General features: G+C 43.0%; 1 protein-coding gene across 8 annotated transcripts in view; it reads left to right on the forward strand.

Annotated features, from left to right (window-relative positions):
• Positions 1–21,147, forward strand: part of MYBPC1 (myosin binding protein C, slow type) — a 134,945-nt gene that overhangs the window by 98,504 nt on the left and 15,294 nt on the right. For 7 of the 8 annotated variants that reach the window (XM_015422091.1, XM_015422094.1, XM_015422092.1 and 4 more), the window contains 8 exons: positions 26–130; positions 537–725; positions 2,294–2,428; positions 7,137–7,250; positions 11,423–11,590; positions 14,033–14,121; positions 16,057–16,252; positions 18,964–19,103. In XM_015422091.1, coding sequence (XP_015277577.1) covers positions 26–130; positions 537–725; positions 2,294–2,428; positions 7,137–7,250; positions 11,423–11,590; positions 14,033–14,121; positions 16,057–16,252; positions 18,964–19,103 — 1,136 coding nt within the window. The remainder of the gene's footprint in view (positions 1–25; positions 131–536; positions 726–2,293; positions 2,429–7,136; positions 7,251–11,422; positions 11,591–14,032; positions 14,122–16,056; positions 16,253–18,963; positions 19,104–21,147) is intronic. The other variant, XM_015422097.1, reaches the window with a different exon arrangement.

Below are 21,147 nucleotides of genomic sequence, written 5' to 3' on the forward strand. Positions count from 1 at the left end.
ATGTAAATTCTTTTGATTGCAACAGATATTCCTGATCCTCCAGCAGCACCGAATGTGATTGAAGTAGGAGAAGACTGGTGCATTATGACTTGGGAACCACCAGTGTATGATGGTGGATCTCCTATTTTAGGTAAGCAAGTATACCAGCTCTTTTGGTGTTTTAGTATTCAGTTGAATCTTCCATGCTATTTTCAAGGTTAGTGGGACCTTCTGAACCGAAACCCTCCTGGAAGATATGTAGCCCCACCCCTTAACTTTCTCAGAACCAACAAAGCACACTTGTGTTTCATGTGCTTTATTTCATATGTAATAGTTTGGGCATAGGCCAAAAGCAACAGTCCTGTCTCTTCATCTTTCTCCAATAGTATGTACAAAAAGAAAACATATGATACAACATCATCACAATTTGGATTTCCATTCCCAAGCACCATTTTATCAGCTGTCACCCACAGGAATAGTAGAACTGATGTTTACATTTGCGCATTTTATAGAAATGCTGGCCCATTAATGCATCTTTCTCCTTATATATTGCTTAGGATACTACATTGAACGGAAAAAGAAACAAAGCTCCAGGTGGATGAGGCTGAACTTTGACCTTATTAAAGAAACAACTTTTGAGCCAAAAAAGATGATTGAAGGAGTTGCCTATGAGGTCCGAGTGTTTGCAGTCAATGCCATAGGCACTTCCAAACCAAGCATGCCCTCAAAGCCCTTTGTGCCATTGGGTGAGTAGCAATATTTTTTGATAACCAGACCATTCATAAAATGTGTTTGTTTGGGCAGAGTGCTATGAGAATTTGATGCCTTGGACAAGAAGCATTCATAGACCTACCATCAGAGAAAGATGATAGGACTTCTATGCACTCTTCCATAGAAGGCATTAAAGATCCAGAGAAGTAAGACAATGGGGATATATACCATTTCTACAATATGCCCAGCTGCTTTCCTGCACTCTGCACATGTGTATTGGATAACCAAGAGGAAGTTGTTTATACCTATGTATTCTGCTGACATAAAAATCACTCCCTCCAGCTGATGGTAAGACTGAACTGTTTCATTAGTAAGTATTGTTGGGTGGGACAGTTTCATGTGTGCGCCCATATTTTGTAAGATATCACATCCTGCATCCTGTTCAATACTTCTCCATTTAAGAGTTTCTTAGTTTAAAAGTTGGTACCATATTAAACTTGTACAATCTTTCCTATTACGTCCCTCATATTTATTTGGATTGACATCTAGCAGTGTTTCTTATCCTGCTGCTTTTTCTTCTCCATTATCAGAGCTTTTGATACTCGGTAATTTTAAAATCCAGTTTTGCATACCTTGTTTTTGATCTATGAACACAAAAACACATGAAGCTTCCTTAAATGCTTCTTAAATGCCTTAAATGCTTCTTAAATGCCTTAAATGCTTCTTCACACATTACAGGTTGGTTGGGGCTATGTCAGACACAATACCCCTGAGTATCTGGGAGGGCTTCTAATGTCCTGGCCCCACTGGTGGACCTCCTGATGGCACCTGGTATTTCTGGCCACTGTGTGATACAGAGTGTTGGACTGGATGGGCCTTTGGCCTGATCCAGCATTGCCGTCTCTTATGTTCTTATGAGTTGTGGGATCTCTTTAATTTCTGTGTGTAGGATCTGTGTGTACGATCAGGATTGCATTGCACGTGGAGAAGGGACTTCAGCCCTTTGCACCATTTCCCCAGCTTGAAAAACATGTTGGGGGGGACACTAATAAATATATGGGGGAATAGTGGTAAGAAAGGGGCTGAAGTGGTACTTCCCATCTTCACCTGTGAGAACGCCACAGGGCCTGCCAGTACAGTATAGTAGTGGTAAGAAATTGAAGCTCCTTTCACACCAGCTCCTGGGCAGGGAATTCCAAAGCTTTGGAGCCATAGCTAAAACGTCCTCTTGGCTGGGCTCTCCAGCCATTTTAAGCAAACACAAAGAGAAGGTCAACACTACTTGATTTCATGAAACAGGCAGGTTTTGCATTGGTAAATGTGGTCCCCTCAAATACTCTGGTCCAAAGATATTTAGGGCTTTAAAGGTCAAGAACAGCACTTAGAATTGGGCCCAGATTTAATTAATCTAACTCAAACAGCATCTCACAATCCCAGCAGAAGACAAGCAACTGCATAAAGTAAATCAAATGCATAAAGACTGGCATTTGAACAGTGAGCAAGAGACAGAGCAAAAAAAAAGTCAGTGACTTCCAAAGATGGGCAGTGATGCATCCTAAAGTTGTGTTGCTAATGCAAATGCTTTCTTTCATTGCCTTTTCAGCTGTCACCAGTCCGCCTACCTGCCTGGCAGTTGATTCTGTAACTGATACCACAGTTACCATGAAGTGGCGGCCACCAGATCAAATTGGAGCTGCAGGTTTAGATGGCTACGTTATAGAGTATTGCTTCGAAGGAAGTAAGTAGCGTTATGTTTCAGTTAGGTGAGAGATGTCCAACTTTTTCTATCCGAGGGATGTTTCCACAAAACATGCATATAATATGAGGATTCTCCCAAGTATTTGGTTCTATCCTGCTTGCCTTGTTTCCAGATTGTTGGTCCTGTTGCTCAGAAAAGGAGTGGTTTTATATTTCAACTGGCATTTCCCTCCAATGTCTCATAAACCCTGGGAGATGTTTATTCCATTGATAATGAAGTATCATATCTGCATTCAGTAGCAACCTGGACATCTCTGCTTTAGAAAGAAAGGGGGAAAGTGGCCGGGGGGGTGGAGAGAAGTAATTATCTTCTTAAAATAGTTACTGCAAAAATATGAAGTCCCATATAGTACACATGATCATTTCTCACGTGACAAAGTCACTGACTTTTGGTGTGGTATGGCCTTTACATTTTGGTGTCACACTGATCTTGTGAATGCTTGACGCTCATCTAGATACCAACTTATCTGGTCTTGTGAACGTTTGACACATGCCAGGTTGTGATTTATCTTGCTTGAAGATTCCCCAGAATGTTTCAAAAGTTGTAATCTGGACAGACACATTCACCAGTTCAATGCAACAGGCTAAATTGGGTCAAATCAATTCATACATTGCCTTCACCAGGATAAAAAATGGTTATGTGAATTGTTCCTAAGGCAAACCATACCAGTAAATGGAAAATCTACATCTTTTTAAAATCTACATCTAAATCATACACCTTTTTTAAAACAACAGTTCAGCATACAGACCCAGGTACAGTGTGTGATTCTTAAATGCTTAGCACTCAAATATGCTGCTAAATGTATGGAAAACAAACTGTGTGATAATTAGTGACAAGAAATAAAAAGCCATTGCAAACATTTTAAAGTATAAATGTAGGTGTGTAGCTGTGTTGGTCTGAAGCAATAGAACAAAGTTTGAGCCCAGTGGCACCCTTAAGTTTAATTCTGGGTATAAGCTTTTGTGTGCTTATAGTAAAGGTAAAGGTTTCCCTTGCTCGAAAGCCAGTTGAATCTGACTCTAGGGTTGAACTGCAGGCTGGAAGGTAGTTCAGCAGTTCAAGACCTGAGTGTCGCATGACAGAGTGAGCTCCCGTCTCTGGTTCTAGCTACTGCTAACCTAGCAGTTCGAAACCAAGAAATTGCAAGTAGATAAATAGGTACCGCTTTGGTGGGAAGGTAACAGCATTCTGTGTGTGCTTATACCCAGAATTAAACTTTGTTGGTCTTAAAGGTGCCACCGGACTCAAACTTTGTTCTGTTTTCAGGTATAGTTTGTTTCAAGGTTTTCCCATATAGGGTTAAATGGATGAGGAGATGTCTTCAATATCTGGCCAATGGGGATAGTGCTGATCAAATAGAATATGAGCTACAAAATTCAGATTTAGATCTTCAGAATTTAAATCTTCAGAATCCCCAGCTGTTTTGCTCATTTGTTTGAGATTACCTATAGAACAGACAGTATATATGTTGTCGAAGCCTTTCACAGCCGGAGTTCATTAGCTGTTGCAACAGCTAAAAGACTGTATATAGATGAAACATAAAGGCTAAGGATTCAATATGAGATGAAAGTAGGGTAAGGCATAGCTGTCTCCCTATAGTCAGCCCCATCAGGACAAAATTTTCCAAAGTGTTCACCTCATCTCATTTTTATAGGCTGATGGGCTAGCTGAGGACAGCTGCTTTGTTATACTGCCAGAATGGACAAAGTTTTATTCAACCCACATCGAATTGCTGGTGAATTGGACCTCTCACCTGTCTGCAGTGGGAGGCGGAATCAGCAAAAATCCCCTCCCTCCATACATGTGGAAATACTCCAGAGGCTCCAAGCCACTTTTAAATGAAGCTGGACGATCTAACGAAATTTCAATACGCTGGACAAATTAACAAAATTTCAATAAGCTGCTTAGATATTGTGATAGAAACGTTTCCTGTGTTGAAAAGCTGTTGACTGAAAATTGAATCTATATTCCTGCTAAGCTCTGCTCTTGACATAGCTGTCAGGGAAGTCAATTCAGGTCATGAACATCACTTATCAAGGGTATAACTGGGACTTAAGGCTTGTCACTTGGTAAATAAAAAAACAATTCACATGATCATTTTTAAGATAGTGTTTGGGCATAGTAAACTGGTATTGTGAATGGTTTAACATTTATTAAGATTGTGATTCATTGCACCCTGAAAAATCTTTTAAAATACAGCTTGGGGAAGGCATTCACAGGACCAGTTTGCAGGGCTGCCAACTCTTGGTTGCAGAATTCCTGGATATCTGGGCATAGAGCCTGAGGAGGGATCTCAGTGGGGTATAATACCACAGACTCCAAACTCCAGAGCAGCCATTTTTTCCAAGAAAACTAATCTCTGTAGTTTGAAGATTAGTTGTAATTTTGAGAGAGATCCAGGCCTCACCTGGAGGTTGACAACCCTACCTGTTTGCCGTATCAAGAAAAGCCATGTGGTAATAACAGCATATAGCCACTATATGAATTAGCCACTGGTCAGATCTTAGGGAACAATTGCAGGAAAAAAATTATGTATAATCCACAAGTATGCTGAACTGTACAGCAAATGGTCAATCTAGCATTAACAAAGAGAAAGACTTCCAAGAAATGTTTCAGGATTCGGCAGATCTAACTTCTGTGTGTACCTGTTGAACAGAGCAAAACCTTTACTTTTTTCTTTCAGATAGGCTTAAAAGCATTAAGAAGATATCTCAAAATGACAGCTGTGTCTGCCATTTTGGTGTTACCCACCTCAGATAAAATACAAATAGCAATGTATTTTACAAACAATGTTGTGTGCATTCTGTATATTCTACATATGCTTAGCATATCTAGATATACACCTATATATACACAATTAATGCTACTTATGTATATATTGTAATACGTTGGAACAAAACTTTCAAAAGAATACGGGAAAAGACCCTCGTGGTATTTATCGCTGTATCTCTCGCTCTGCCTTCTCTCCTTTCTCTACTCTTTCAAAATGTAAATTTCTCTGTTCTTCATCTTTTTTCTAAGTATCTTTCCTTCAACTAATTTTTCTACAAAGTTTAACGTTTCACCTGAATCTCCAGATATTTTCTTTGACTGTCAATCTTTCGGCTGTCACTTTTTCAGTTCTTCCTTTCTTCTCTTCTGCTTACTTAATCTATCCATTTGTAATCATTCTCTCTTTCACTTATCCCTCTCTCTCTCTTCTCTCTCTCTCTCTCTCTCTCTCTCTCTCTCTCTCTCTCTGTTTCTCTTATCTGTTGCCCTTGAATGGGATACTGTAGGGCTACTTTAATCATGAGCAATTTGAGGAGGTGGAAGAGAAAAGGTGGCCTTGAGAATACAGACAGCAAGGCTCCCTTACAGTTAATAAAGATGTTTCCCTGATTCCAGTGAAGCTGATATTACATTCCATAACATACAGATGTGTAGGTTCAAAGTATTCAATATCACTCATTAGTTTAGTGAAGTGAACAAATATGATCCCTTCTTAAATCATTCCCTTCATGCATTCATTTATACTACCAAGAAGTGAATAAGCAGCTTTTGAGAGGTGAAAATGCTGACCCAGTGAATAATTAAGGACTCACAATTCTCCCCTTTGTCATCTCAGAATCAGCTATTGTAAATGCAAAATAAGTAAGGTGATCTATTTCAGTAGAATTATTTCTGTAAGTAGACAAGTACTCAAGTTTTCCAGCGACATGGAAGTCTTTGTCAGCTAGGAAAAGGTTGGTGTAAGGAAGAGATCCCCTTGTCTGTTTTGTATTTCTTACTCTTTGTGACCAGGATGAGAAAAAACATCTACAGCAAAATAAGGTGCTGCTTATGACAGTGACCTCAGTTTGTCCCAACTCCATGAACAAAGATATATGATAAAAATGCCCATGGATTGTTGTGCAAAAAGATCCTTGTTTTACACCAACAAACCAACAATTCTAGACATTCTCAACCTACTCAACAAATTCAAACAAAATTTGTACTCCGAACCCTTTATTTCCCCAATATGGATCCAATTTACATGTGAAATTCAGAATCAGAAATTTGAAAGGAAAAAAATAGCTATGTAAGACTACGAGCTTGTAATATATATAAGTAGTGTTGACTGCACATCCTACAAACGTACACCCCTATATTGCTGTAGCTAACTTATTGCTCACTTCCTGCCCATTTTAAGATTCAGCAACATTACTGACCATGAAACCCAATAAAGGTTTTGTCATTACTTTCACCAAAGTTATTCCTAAGAGATTTTTAATCATGGGCTGCAATCCAGTGAACCAGTTACATGGTGTGCTCTATTTTGGGCTACCAAAGGCAGCAGTCCGTTGATGCAAGCTGTTCAATAGCAAACAAGTACTTCTTGCGGCACTCAACACCTAGTGTATTGCAGTCCTACATCAGCATATCCCTTCATGCTATGGCTCTTCTCTATTTCCTTTATTTTTCTTCTCCCTCTCTCTTATTCTGGACTACTGCACTTTAATCTTCTCTTTTTCTCAATGGATTTCTCCTGCCTATCTCTTCTTCTTCTTCTTCTTCTTCTTCTTCTTCTTCTTCTTCTTCTTCTTCTTCTTCTTCTTCTTCTTTTTCCAATTTCTCGTCTTTTCAGCTTCTCACTCAGGTATAGCCGTCTAAAAGGCCCTTCTGCCTATGGCTGTAAAATCCCATGTGTGCTTTCCAAATCGTTTAGGTCCCCAAGCGCCCACCACAGAGGGCGAGGGAAACACTTGTACACAGGAAATTAATAGTGAGGAGGCAGACGGGGGCCTGGCGCAGACTGAAGACAAGACACCTAAACCAACCTGTGAGTGTTCAATATGAAAACTTTTATCCTCCTTCTGCTTTGTTCGTTATGCTTTTTTCCCCCTTTGACCTGTGGTTGGAGCCTCTGTCTCACGGAAACAAAGGAGGAAAACAGACAAAGAACCAGTTGATAAGAGTAGGCCTCCCACACACTTCCACACATGAGATTAATAATTTCACCGTCTCCCCAGTTCCTTGATCATCTCAAAGCTCTTCTTCAAGGTGCAGTACATATCTCTGTATACTTACTAACAGGGAGTACTAACTACTGACTCACTTCTTGCCTGCGTGAAAGTGGGTGCCTCTGAATTAATTGTAATGATGGACTCTCATAAGGTTTATCGGCAGAAGTGTATGATGGTGAATTGCTGGATCCAACATGTGACCTGGAAGGTAAAGTTTGCAGTGAAGATATTTAAAGCTACTTTCTGATGGGCTTTTTGCAATGGTATAATAGCTGATCTTTTGGGGAGTGCTGTCTTACTATGGAAAGGATGTGAGAAAATTTGAGTGACTGGGTAAAAGTTCAGAAAACTTGAACTCTCTTATTCATCACATGTATAGCAATAGTAATACGTGCAGTGCTTTTCAGCCTTTGTTTTGCTTGTCTTCACTACAATCCTGGGAGACAGGTCCCTTTGGCCTATGGAGAACAGAACCTGGGAGATGGTGACTTTCCCATCTATGCCCAGAACTGGGTTTATGGCTAAAACAAAAACAAAAACCTGAACCCAGATATTAGGTCTGCCCAGACCAATGCTAGATCTACTAAAGCACACTGACTTGGATCCAAAATTTGCAAGTAGAAACATAAATGGACTTCGTTCAGATCCACTTGCTGAAGATCTTGTGGAACATCTAGCACTCTCCTTCCTGTATATCATAGTACCCATAAACTGGTTGCACAAGCTGTTGCACAAGTAGGATGTGATTAGTTTGACTTAGTGCAAACTGCTATCTAGAGCAAGAGCTCCTGTGCAAGAGGAAATTTTGTGCTTGATTCAACCCAGTGTCTTAATACTTGCACTAATGAAATTTTAGCAGTTTTGCAGCACTTTTGCAGCATTTTGTTTCAGTAATGTATACATGTTGCTTTCAGGCAGTGGCTACTGCTACTTCCACCTAAAGGATACAGGAGGAATTAAGATAAAAAGGAAAGCTGGAATAAGATGTTTGGTTGATTGTCCAGTGCTTCTTCCAAAAATCTTTTGGTCTAGCCCTTCTCACTTTAAAAATAATAAAGACCCAGGGTTTTTTTTAATGAACGTGGTTACCAATGAGTACTAAGTGTCCGATTCTCCAGGCATTCAAATAAATCCACGTTTGTAGCAAAGTAGCATTTATTAAAGCGATGGTGAAAACAGGAACACAAGGATTGTTAAGAATGGAGACTACCTCTGGGGTACAAGATAATAAACAAAATCATACCAGGCCGTGGCCAATGGGTCCTTTTCCCACGTGCGGGAAAGCAGGTAAAACAGGCGCCCAAACCCCTGGGAACAAACGGTCTTAAACATAAACATTAATTCTGTTCTCAAGCTTCAGGACATAATAATCAAAGCAACGCCAATACTCCTTCCAACCTCCAGCAGTCGACCTTGGGCATTATCTAAGTTTCAAAGCAGTCCTAACAGACAGGGAAAGGAATTTACCTAATGAGCACAGCAGAAGCAACAGGGAGACACAAGCTAGTTATCATGGAGGGGGGGGGGAATGAAATCAAGCTAGAAGCATACAATGTTACACAGAACTCCATGGCAGATTGTTGACACTAAGTAGTCAATAATTTATTTGACATAAACAGTTGTGCATCACTCTATATTTATTATCTATTTTATTTGTTTGGGTCTACTGTTAGTCAGTTCTCCATATATATTATGACAGAAACAGCTTGTGTAAAATTAGTGAAATCAGTAAAATATAGGAAGGTTAAATCAATAACCACAAAATTCCGCAGCCTTTACAGAAATGCAATTATCCCAACAAGATCAATTCAATAACTCCTTAAATTAACGTCACTGGAATGTATTTGCCTGGCTGCTTTTCAGCCACACTGGTCACATGAATAGTCTTGCACTTCAAATTAGTGTTAGTATACAGTTTAAATAATAACAACAATAATTGCCTTTGAAACAAACTGGCAAATTCTGTCTGACAGATGGAGTAGCAAAAAACTGATTTGGAACAAACAAGAACTTTTTGTCTTGAATCCAACAAGATCTACTCTTCGAGTAGACCTCAGGGAATGGGACTTTCCTACTTTTCCCGCCTGCTGCAATCCACTGACCCCCCCTGAAATACTGTTACTGGGAGTCAGCAGTCCCATAGGAACAGCACAGGGGGCAAATTGGGGGTATGCGGGAGCAAGGGAGAATTGGTGGGAATCAGCACTCCCTGTTTTGAAGATGGAAGTGCCCTTGTGGCTTCAGAACGGTGAAGTTGGCTACAAACCTTGGCCTGCACTGGAAAAATGGCATTCTTTAGTGGATGAAGTGTTGGAGATGGAGGACAGATGATTAAAAGGTTCTACCCATGTCCCTGTTCCAAACTGTTCACTTCTAGTCCTCTCTCCAGACATCCTGCTGGATGTTGCAATTACTGTTGCTGTTCTTCATAATCCCTGTTAGACACTGACTCTTTAGAAGAGGGGGCAAACAGTTGACTGCAGTCCTCCTTCCTCATATCAGCAAGAAGTCATATAGTCCTCTCCCCAGGCTTTGAACTGTCTGCTGAAGCTATTATTTGAAACTCTGTATGATTTCCATATAGGGCTGCCAGGTCTTACTGGGCTTCCAGTGGGGGGCTCCCACGCCCATCCCTGGATCTTCTGGTGTGCGCACCGCATGGTGACATCACCTAAAAGTGACATCATCATTCCAGGCACGTCATTCCAGATGGGGAAGGGAAAGAAAGGCATTTTAAACATGCCTGGGTTCCCTGCCTGATCTTCTCTAGGTGCAACGCAGCCACGGGGCACCTGGAGAAGATCGGACAGGGAACCCAGGCATGTCTGCCTGTCCGCCCTTCCCTTGCCTTCTCCAGCCAGCCCGCTGCAGCTTTTGCAGAGAAACTCAGGGAAGTGGGGGGGGGGGGATTTAAATGCCTTTCTTTACCTTCCCCAGATGGGGAAGGGAAAGGCATTTTAAACATACCTGGTCTTGAGAAGAAGAGGCAGGGAACCCAGGCATGCTTGCATGCCTGCCCTTTGTCAGGGGGCGTGGCATATGCAATTGAGCTGTGCAAATGAGCTCCTGCACCTTTTTTTCCTATGAAATGACCCCTGGGAATTACTATGTCTTTCACTTTATTAATTGATTAAGCATCTGGATGCATGAACACTATGGTAATGTGTGTGCAGGTGTGCACAACCCCCAGAATATTTCAGAAGTCAAAATCGGCTCCACAGCATGGGAGCTAAAACCTTTTTTTTAATTTTTAAAGCAGTTTTTAGCGTCTAAACTGTGTGCCAGGTATAAGATTATATGTGGAATTCTGTTACTGCAGGTGATAGGTAGTATGTTGCTTGTATATTAACATTCCTTTTAAGGAGGCAATATTTTAGTATTGATAGCCTACCCAGCAGGTTTACAATTACTTATACTAACATTGATGTATTTTTATAATAGACATTAGTGGGTTTGGTATAAAGCTGGGAATCCCTATTGTCTTTTGAAGTCAAATACTTTTTGATTCTTATAGGGCTCTTCTGCAGTCTCATTTCTATTCCTTGTGTGCCCCTGTTATTTCAAGGTTTTTGTGTTTTCTGCATGTGTTTTGCTCTCTCTAGTGGCCACTTTGATAGTACATCACTGTATCTCCAGCATCTTTCTCTGCACTTTAAAACTGCAGGGAATTATGCCAGAGACACAGCAATGATATATCAAAGTGTCCACTAGAGACCGCATAACACATGTGGAAAAGAACCTCCTTCCTGAAGCAATAAGAGTGTGGAAGAGCCCATGGCCTATGCCATAGGGGGAACTAGTGGGCTGGTCACAATGGCTCAAATACCATCAATAAGTGAAATATAAGCAATTTGTTGCACTCTAATTTTTAAAAAAAAAAAAAAAACCTGGTGGTTTCAAGATAACAAGTGCCCAAATATAATTCTGAATGTTCTTCCTTCCTTCCTTCCTTCCCTTCCTCCATCCTTTTGCTTCCTCCCCACTCCAGCGGAAGAATGGATTGTGGCCAATCCAGATCTAACTGACAAAACAAAATTCACCATCACTGGTCTGCCAACTGGAGCCAAAATCTTTGTCCGAGTAAAAGCGGTGAATGCAGCAGGTTCCAGTGACCCTAGGATGCATCCACAGCCCATTTTAGTCAAGGAAGTTATCGGTGAGATTAACTGTCTGCCTGTGACTCATATTGATCGATTTTAAGGCAGTAACATATTTAGACATGAGTATTCCCCCCAAAAAAATTTTAAAATTTCAAATCTAGTATGTGGGGATTTATGTACACACAGGTTCATATATCTGCTCCTTCTTTGACCTCTTTGTGTACCGGCAAGACTATGGACAGAGGCTCACAGAATACTCACACACTTGTAGCAGACCCTTACCAGATTAGATAACACTTTTTGCCAGTTGATCAGTAACAGCGGTGACTGAGTTGGTGCCACCAATACGTGAACAGAAAGAAAAATATACTTAGAACAAGATGCAGCTGCTCATGCAGGCAGTTGGGCAATGGCCCAAGCAACGCATAGCACTTCAATATAATTCTTAAGAAATAACCATGTGAACATGAAGCAATGGAATGTACAACTGATAGTTCACATAATAATAATAATAATAATACTTTCCATTTATTAATCGCTTTCCCCAGTGAGTTCATTGAATCTGGTTTTGTATCAGAAGAAATTCCTTGCACTGTGTCTTATGCATAGGGTTGCCAGTCCCCAGTTGGGGGCAGGGGATCCCCTGGTTTGGAGTCCCTCACCCTCTTCAGGGCTATCAGAAAGTGGGGGAAAGGGACCCTAGCCCCCCCCCCCCCGAGCCAGAAATGAATTTGACTTACTGGAAGCAAGGAGGGGGAAAGCAGGAATTAAACGCAACGAGCCTACAACGCCCACTAGCAGAAAATGGCAACAGAAAGGGACAAATGAGCCTCTCTGGGAGAGAGTTCCAGAGTTTCAATGCGATGACTGAGAAGGCCCTCTCCCAGGTTGCCTCCCACCTGATCTCTGAAGGGAGGGGCACCTGAAACAGGACCTCTGAAGATGACCATAATAGGTGGGTTCATAAGGGGTGTAGGCATGTTGTTCCTAAATCATGTAGGTCTGTATGTATGTATGTATGTATGTATGTATGTATGTATGTATGTATTTAAAACATTTGTTACCCACCTTTCTACCTTACGGAACTCAAAGCAGTTTACAAAGTAAATAAAACAATTCTAAAAAAAACCATAAAATGCCATGGTGAGGACTGCCAGTAAATAAAAGCTAAATTAGTCAAATGCAGTCCTAAATAAAATTGTCCTCAACTGCCTCCTGAAGACTGAAAGTGAGGGGGCCAGTCCCCTGCCCGAGGAGGTTGTTCCGTAGTCGGGGGGGGGGGCTGCCACTGAACAGGCCCTCTCTCGTGTGCTCAACCAGACAAGCTTCTTTGATTGGTGAGACAGTCGGGAGGGCCTCTCCCTGTGATCTTAACTGCCGGACAGGAAGTATCATACTTTAGGATTTGCCACCACACGGTTGGGGAATTCCTGGAGATTTGGAAGTGAAGCCTGGAGAGGGTGAGGTCTGGGGAGGGGGGGGACCTCAGTGGGATATAATTTCACAGAGTCGACCCTCCAAAGCTGCCATTTTCTCCAGGTGAATGGATTGCTATAGTCTGGAGATCAACTGTAATTCCAGAAGATTTCCAGGCCCCACCTGGAGGTTGGCAAACCTATGTATGGGAGAAGACAGTCCTTCAGATACCCTGGTCCAAAGCCACATGGGGCTTTAAAGGACAAAACTAGCACCTTGAACTGGGCTCAAGTGTATATCGGTAGCCAGTGCAATTGCCGTGATATCCGGGTTGCATGTTCCCAACCAGCAGTCTAGCCACAGCATTCTGCACTAGCTGTAGCTTCCGAACACTCTTCAAGGCTAGCCCCAAGTAGAGTGCATTGCAGTAGTCCAGTCTCAATGTAACTAAGGCATGGGTCGCTGTGGCTAGATCTGACCAAACCAGGAATGGGTGCAGCTGATGCACCAGCTGAAGCTGGGTGAAAGCCCTTCCAACCACCACAGCCACCTAGTTTTCTAAAGTTACTTCTGTGTCAAGCAGCACTCCCAAGCTGCGAACCTGGTTTTTCAAGGGGAGTATAACCCCATCTAAGACAGGAGAGATGTGAAGTCCCCAGTCTGTCTTTCTACCAACCCAACTCTGTGTGGTCAGGATTAAGTTTCAGCTTGTTCATCCTCATTTACTTTTACTTAGTGCAAGCAGATAGGAAGAGTGATTTTAGCACTTCCACTTGTCAAGGAATCTTGTACATATGGAATTCTTCCATAGGATCCAGCCTATTCATTTGAGAAGGGGCCATAGCTCAGTGGTATCACAGGTACCTTGCTTACTGAAGATCCTGGGTTCAGTTACATCACTCTTGCATCTCAGGCAGCAGAATTGAGAACATCATTTTCTGGAGGTGCTAGAGAAGTACTGTCTGTCAGAGTAGACAATACCTTATTAGATGGACACATTTAAAGGCATCTTGTTATTATGCTATTACTCTGCAATACAAATCAAACAAATATTAAAAAATAAATGCCTTTTTTTAATTAAGAGCCTCCAAAGATTCGCCTGCCAAGACACTTAAAGCAAACTTATATTCGACGGGTTGGAGAAGCTGTGAATCTTGTCATTCCCTTCCAGGTAAGAAACAAAGATACATTTTCTCTCATTCTTAGAACTCTTGCCTTAGCACACATTTCTGCAGACACTGAACTTTCAAAGATAAGCCATTAAGTGTGTTGCAAACAGCGGTTGTTGTGCCCAGCTCTACCGATAAAGGAACAGGACATGGGGAATTTGAATGGCCCATGAGCTAGAAGGTACCAAGCTCTGGCAGAAGCTGTAACACTGAATATAGGTGCTGGGCAGCAACAAAAGGAATAGGTTTTGACCTCTCTGCCATGCTTGTGCATCTGGTTGACCAACAGATGAAACACGGTGCTAGATAGGGTTGCCTGCTCCAGGCTGGGAAATTTCTGGAGATTTGAGGGTGGAATCTGGGGAGTGCACAGAGTCTGAGGGAGGGAAGGAGCTGAGGACAGATGTGATGCCATATACAGTCCATCCTCCAAAGCAGCTTTTTCTCCAGGGTAACTCATCTGGGTAGTCTGGAGATCAATTGTAATTCCTTCCAGGAGATCTCCAGGCTCCATCTGGAGACTGGCAACCCCATTGTACTATAGATAGTCCACTGATCTGCACCAACAGGGTTCTTCTTCTAATACATTGTTAAAAATTCAGAGAGATTTAGCTAAAACCTTTGAAATCAGCCATATTTTTACGTTAATGATTCAGCAAGGCTAAACTTCTCCCGATGTCATTCACATGTTCAAAATGCTTTCACTATTTTAAAAGTGGGTTAGAAAGCGCTCTCTTGCATTCCTATGCCATTATGTCCCTTTTTTAGTCCAGACTTCCAGATAGTCAGTCTTTGTGGCAACATGACTGAGGCTTGCCACTGGAGATTTCCCTATACACGTTAACGTCCAACTATCCTAGAATCACCCAGGACCACAAAGAAATCATGCAAAGAGGGTACCCATTTTTGTCTAGTCTTTGAGCTGCTGAGTAAATTCTTGGTGCTAATAAATATTTCAAGAGACCTGTAAGAATACACTTAGTGGGGGGGGGGGGTTTACACTGCAAAGTAAATCACAGGAGGTGGTTTTAAAGCAAGGCTTGCCAGCCTTTACTTGAATAAGAACGACTTCTGAATAAATAAAAATATCCCAAGCGGCTTCCCCTGGCCTAGGGCTGAGGTTCCCAACTCCTGCTTAGGAAATCCCTGGAGACTTGGGGTGGTTCCTGCAGTAGATGGAGTTTAGGGAGAAGAGGGAGCCCAGCAGGGATGTATTTGCATAGAGTCTGCCCTCCACAGCTGCCACTTCCTCCAGAGATCCATTGTAATTCCCCCCCTCACTGGCAGTCTTTAAGCAGTGGCTGGACAACCATTTGTCAGGGATGCTCTAGGCCAGGGGTGTCGAACTCATTTGTTATGAGGGCCGGATCTGACATAAATGAGACCTTGTTGGGCTGGGCCATGTGTGTCATAAAATGTAATGCCAGGTAGCAGAGATATAAACTTTATAAAGGACACAGACAAACACAATGAAAGATTTTTTAAACTTTAAATAAAACATGCTTAAAACACTAGCACTGTTGCAATATTTTGTCTATTTAACAGTCTCTGATAACTGACACCTCTTGCTCTGAATTATTGCATCAAAATGTCTGTGCTGTAGCAATCATAGAATCATAGAATGTTAGAGTTGGAAGGGACCTTGCAGGTCATCTAGTCCAACCCCCTGCACTCTCGAGTATGCTGTTCAGGTGTGTATCTGTAAGCCGCAAACCTACTTTTGACATTCATTATAGAAATCTCATGCTCAGTGTTCTGAGCCTAGGACCCAGGGGTTTCTGCAGTGATGGTTCATGAAGTAGCTGACCCAACTCCCATTTGCTGTCTTTTTTGGTTCTTTTGCTTTATATTTAAAGATCATCTTTAAGATAACGCACTACTTTGATTGCCTCAATGCTATATATATATATATATATATATATATTTTTTTTTTTCAGGGAAGACCAAGACCTAAGATATCGTGGAAGAAAAATGGTGCCCATGTAGACAAGAACCAAATTAACATTCGCAACAGTGAAAATGACACTATCATCTTCATCCGAAAGGCAGAGAGGAGCCACTCTGGGAAATATGACATGAAAGTCAAAGTAGAGAACTTGGTGGACAAAGCCACAATAGATATCCAGATAGTTGGTATGTCTAAAAAAATGTACGATGGATAGGAGTATATAGTTTTTGTTGTTGTTGTGATGTTCAGCCAGTTCAGTTCAGTGCTATGCTCAGGTCCCCCTAAACATTGGTCAGAAGGAATTTAGGGAGTAAGCAACTGGAAACTGGTAAATTTAACTGCCCTGACCTGGATGGCCCAGGCTAGCCCAATCTTATTAGTTTTGGGAAGATAAGCAGGGTTGGGCCTGGTTAGTATTTGGATGGGAGACCACCAGGGAACTGCAGGGTCACTATGCAGAAGAAGGCAATGGCAAACCACCTCTGTTAGTCTCTTGCCTTGAAAACACTATGGGGTTGCCATAAGTGAACTGCGACGTGACAGCACGTTACACCCAAACAACTACTCTCTATTCTTGTATACTTCTTCTCAGGTACAGGAATCACACCTACTAGGGCCTCACCTAGAGGGCCAGATGTCAGACTGTAGTACATACCTATTATTCAGAATGCTGTGCTGTTCAATATCTAACAATATTAACTTTGTCTTACTATAATTTAATCTCATATTTATCAGAATTACTATTTTCCCTATTGTTGGTGTCTATTGTCCATAATTCCCTTGCAAATCTAGCATTTCTCTATCATTATCACAATGAAAAACAGTTTCTCAGAAATGTGGAGGAGATCACTGGTGTGAGGAGTAGGCTTGGGGAATGCACATCTGCTCTTTCTTAAAAATATTTGGAGAATCTCAGCTTTTTCTTTCCCCCCTAAAACCAGAGGTCATTTCGGGGGGGAACGCGGGGGAATGCAGTTCCCCCGGGTGAGGTGCAGGGGGGCGGGGCACATGACGAAGCTTCGCCCCCTGCTTCCGGCCGCCCCGCTTCTGGCCCTCATTCAGCCAGGAGGAGGCAGGAGAAGAGGGAGGGTAAGTTGCTTCCTCCCTGCCTCTCCCCACCCCTGCCTGCCTGGGGCCAGGGAGGGCCTTGGCGGGGCTTCCTCGCACTCCCACTGGCCTTGCAGGTCCACCGCCGGGCCCCTGATGTCAGGGGGTGTGGTATATGCTAATGAGTTATGCTAATGAGTTCCCCTAGCTCTTTTTCTATGAAATGACCCCTGCCTAAAACTACTAAACTCTCATAATGGACGAATTTAGCCATTTGAGCATGAGGCCATGCGGAAGTAGCAGTGGTAGCATATGAGTCAGCCTATATGCTAGCGTTGCCAGCCAGTGGCAAATGGTGGGAGTCTGGGGAAAATACAGAAATGACATCATGCCACTCTAGAAATCATTGGAAACTCTGTGCTTTTAGCATAAAGTTTCTTGCAATTCCTAGAGCAGTGTGATGCCACTTCTGGGTTTTTTGTCGGAACTGATATAACTCTGTCTCACCAATGGCAATTTTTACTTTATTTTTCCCTTGCTGGCCGCCACAGTGGCAACAGGCAATGGGAGCTGGGGGCAGGAGATTTCTCACCCCCGGTGGGTAACTGACAACCCTACTCTAGGCCCACTAAATACAGTGAAACATCACTTCCAATTCTGTGAATTTCTGCAAGACTAAATAAGGGAATAGTGTGTAAAATGTGGTAAAGGATCTCCCCAGAGCTTTTCAACAGGGCATCAATATGGATCAGATCTACAGTGCTTGAAATAGAAACCAGCACCACATCAGGGGTGGACTGGGAAGTGGAAACAGCCCTGGAAAGGGGAACTATCTCTTGGCCTATCCAGCCCCTGCCCCCTAGGGTTGCTAGGTCTGGGTTGGAAAATACTTGGAGACTTTGGGGGTGGATACGGGAGAGGGTGGGCTTTGGGGAGGGGAGGGACCTCAGCATGGTATAATGCCATAGAGTCCACCCTTCAAAGCAGCCATTTTCTCCAGGGGAGAATATCTCTCAGCTGGAGATCAGTTGTAAAAGTGGGAGATCTTCAGGCCCCACTTGGAGGCTGGTAACCCTACTGCCCCCCAAAGGAGAGAGGGAGGGAGAAAGAGGCTTTCTGCCTGCCCAGCAAGCTCCCTCTTTTCAAGTACCTTACAGGTCTCAGGAGATCTGAGTAGGCCTCCCTTGGGCCATGTGGGCCTTGGAAAGACTGAGTCTTGTAGCTGTCGGGCTCTGTACTTCCTACCCTGGGTGGGCCATGGACTCACTTCCCATATGCCATGCAGGTTCTAGGTGCCGTGCGCAGCCTCCTTGTGGCTGCCTGGGCCCTGGGTGAGTTGGTCTTCCACAATTGCCCTTTTTGCCACCGGCCTGGCCCAGGTGAGGACAATATGCCATCAGGCAACTGGGAGAAATCCTGGAGGCTATAATGGTCAGTCTGTCCCTGCACCAGATGCAATGTAAGGGAGGGGCCATGGCTCAGTGGTAGAGCATCTGCATGGAATGCAGAAGGTCCTAGGTTCAATCCCCAGCATCTCCAGTTAAAGGATCTGGCAATATGTGATCTGAAAGATCTCTGCCTGAGACCCTGGAGAGCCTCTGCCAGTCTGAGTAGGCAATACTGACTTTGATGGACCAAGGGTCTGATTCAGTATAAGACAGCTTCATGTGTTCATGTATAGTGGCACTGTGAAAAGGTATTTGGACCTGCAGTGGAAGGGTGGGTCAAGAACAGTGGCCTTCATTCCATCTGCAGAAACACTCCATTGGATCCAAGCCTATGGAAATTAAGAAAAATTGCATTCAGTAGTAGAATTCTTAATACCGACAGTAACATTTTGTTGTTGCAGATCGTCCAGGACCACCCCACGTTGTATCAATTGTAGATGTCTGGGGGGAAAACGTTGCATTGGAATGGAAACCACCAAAAGATGATGGCAATGCAAACATTACGGGTTACACAATTCAAAAAGCTGACAAAAAGAGTATGGTAAATATATTTATATGTATTTATATCATTCGCTTCAATCCAAACATATTCATTTATGTTAATTTTGTAGTGTATCCAATTTTAAACTCTGTCGCTGAGCATATGCTAGAATAAAAGTTTGTTAGTCTTTAAGGGGCCACAAGAGTCCTGGTTAGGATTAGTAAGGTTCCTTGTTGAGTGTGCACTCTGTGATCCACTTACATTCTTATCGCTGTGATGGAGGATTTTCTCTCATATGACCTTCCCTGGGACTTATGATCAGTAAATGGAACCCTCACTGTGATGGGCTACCTCTGTGGAGTGGAGTGGAGTGTGGAATGGATGATGCAGTCCAGAGTTTCGTTTCTCCCCACCAGGAACCCAAAGCAACTGACAAAAATACTAAAACAGAGTTTAAATAAATATGCAAACTGAAGAGGTAGAGGTACAATTTAAACAAACAAAACAAGCAAAAACTGTACCAACAACATCCTGGGTTAGTCCTGGACCTCTAGGCCAGCTCACTTAGTTCTATAGGTCAACAACTCTTTAACCTCTGGTCATGCTAGGGCTGCCAAGTCCCCCCGGGGGGCGGGGAAACCCCTGCCCCAGAGGCCCGTTCCCCACTGCTGGTGGATCGGGCCCGGCCGGGGGGAACCCCACCCCGACATGCGTGTCACCCGGAAGTGACGTTAGGACGCTGAGCACGCTGGGGGCGGGGCCACGACCATAGGAGGGAAAACTCTATGGTTTTCCCTCCGATGGTCGTGGCCCCGCCCCCAGTGTGCCCGGCGTCCTAACGTCACTTCCGGGTGATGTGTGTGCGGCGCGCGTGCGTTTCGCTCACGCTCCAGTCGCCGCCCAGGAGTCCCCGCTGCGGCGACTGCAACGACTTGGCAACCCTAGGTCATGCCCAAGCATATATATCTGCAGAACAAAGGCCTCCACCACAATGATGTGGCTTTGGAACTCCCTGCCCTTAATGACCCTAAAGTGAGAAACTACTTTAATCTTTCTTCCTTGAACCATATTGCTATTTTAATCTTGCTCACTCACAGTGTAATCCTAAACAAAGGTACATCCATTAATGGATTGAGAAGGAGGTAACTCTCTTTAGGATTGCTTTGTAGGTCACTTAGGTGCAATGACCTCCTGGGACCAGATGCCTGGTAAGGCAAGGGTGTTGTAAGATTCACGTCGGTCTCTGCTGTTCTTATCTGCAGTGGTATTCCAGCAATCAATTAACAATGACCTTTGAATATCTGCCTCCAACTCTTCAAAACCTACATTTCATCATTTTGCTTTTCCTAGAATTCTCCCCTGGACTACTAAAGAGAGTGCGCCAAGTTACTAGAACTCGCTTTCTATTCAGGTTTTGCCAAGTAATCAAATTACATGTGGCTTTCTCTATGCTTTGCTGTCAGGATAGAACGACAAGGGCTGGACTCATTCAGACACAAGATTTTGCATGCTGCAACAATAACTGTGAGAATGTGTCTATACAGTTTTATAAGCAAGAGACAATGAGGGATGATGGAACCCTAGTTAATATGTTTCAGAAGTGATCAGTTTTTACTCAGTTTTCTCTCTTTCTTTACATACTCTGTTTTCTCTCTTTCTTTACACACACACACAAAGATTTGTGCCTTTGGGACAATTTTCTCAAGCCACAAAATACCAAACACCCCTGCAAATAATTATTTAGTATTTCACCATCACTTTCCTATCGTTATACCATGAGAGGGCTGGAGCGGAATTCTGAACTCTGCCTAAAATATTCCCATTGCCTACTGAATATGCAGTACATATGCAAGTAGATAAATAGGTACCACTTCAGTGGGAAGGTAACAGCGTTCTGTGCGCCTTGGCATTTAGTCATGCCGCGGCCACATGACCACAGAAACGTCTTCAGACAGCGCTGGCTCTAGAGTTGGCTCTAGAGTTGGATTCAGCTGGCTTTCGAGCAAGGGAAACCTTTACCTTTACCCTAATCTGAAGGTCAGACTACATATTATATGGGGATCATCTGGCATTATCTGTAGGGTTCAAAAGCAGTCGTGGAGGA

Source organism: Gekko japonicus, unplaced genomic scaffold (genome assembly GCF_001447785.1).
Source record: "Gekko japonicus isolate JY-2015 unplaced genomic scaffold, Gekko_japonicus_V1.1 scaffold280, whole genome shotgun sequence".
In the NCBI taxonomy this organism is placed as follows: domain Eukaryota; kingdom Metazoa; phylum Chordata; class Lepidosauria; order Squamata; family Gekkonidae; genus Gekko; species Gekko japonicus.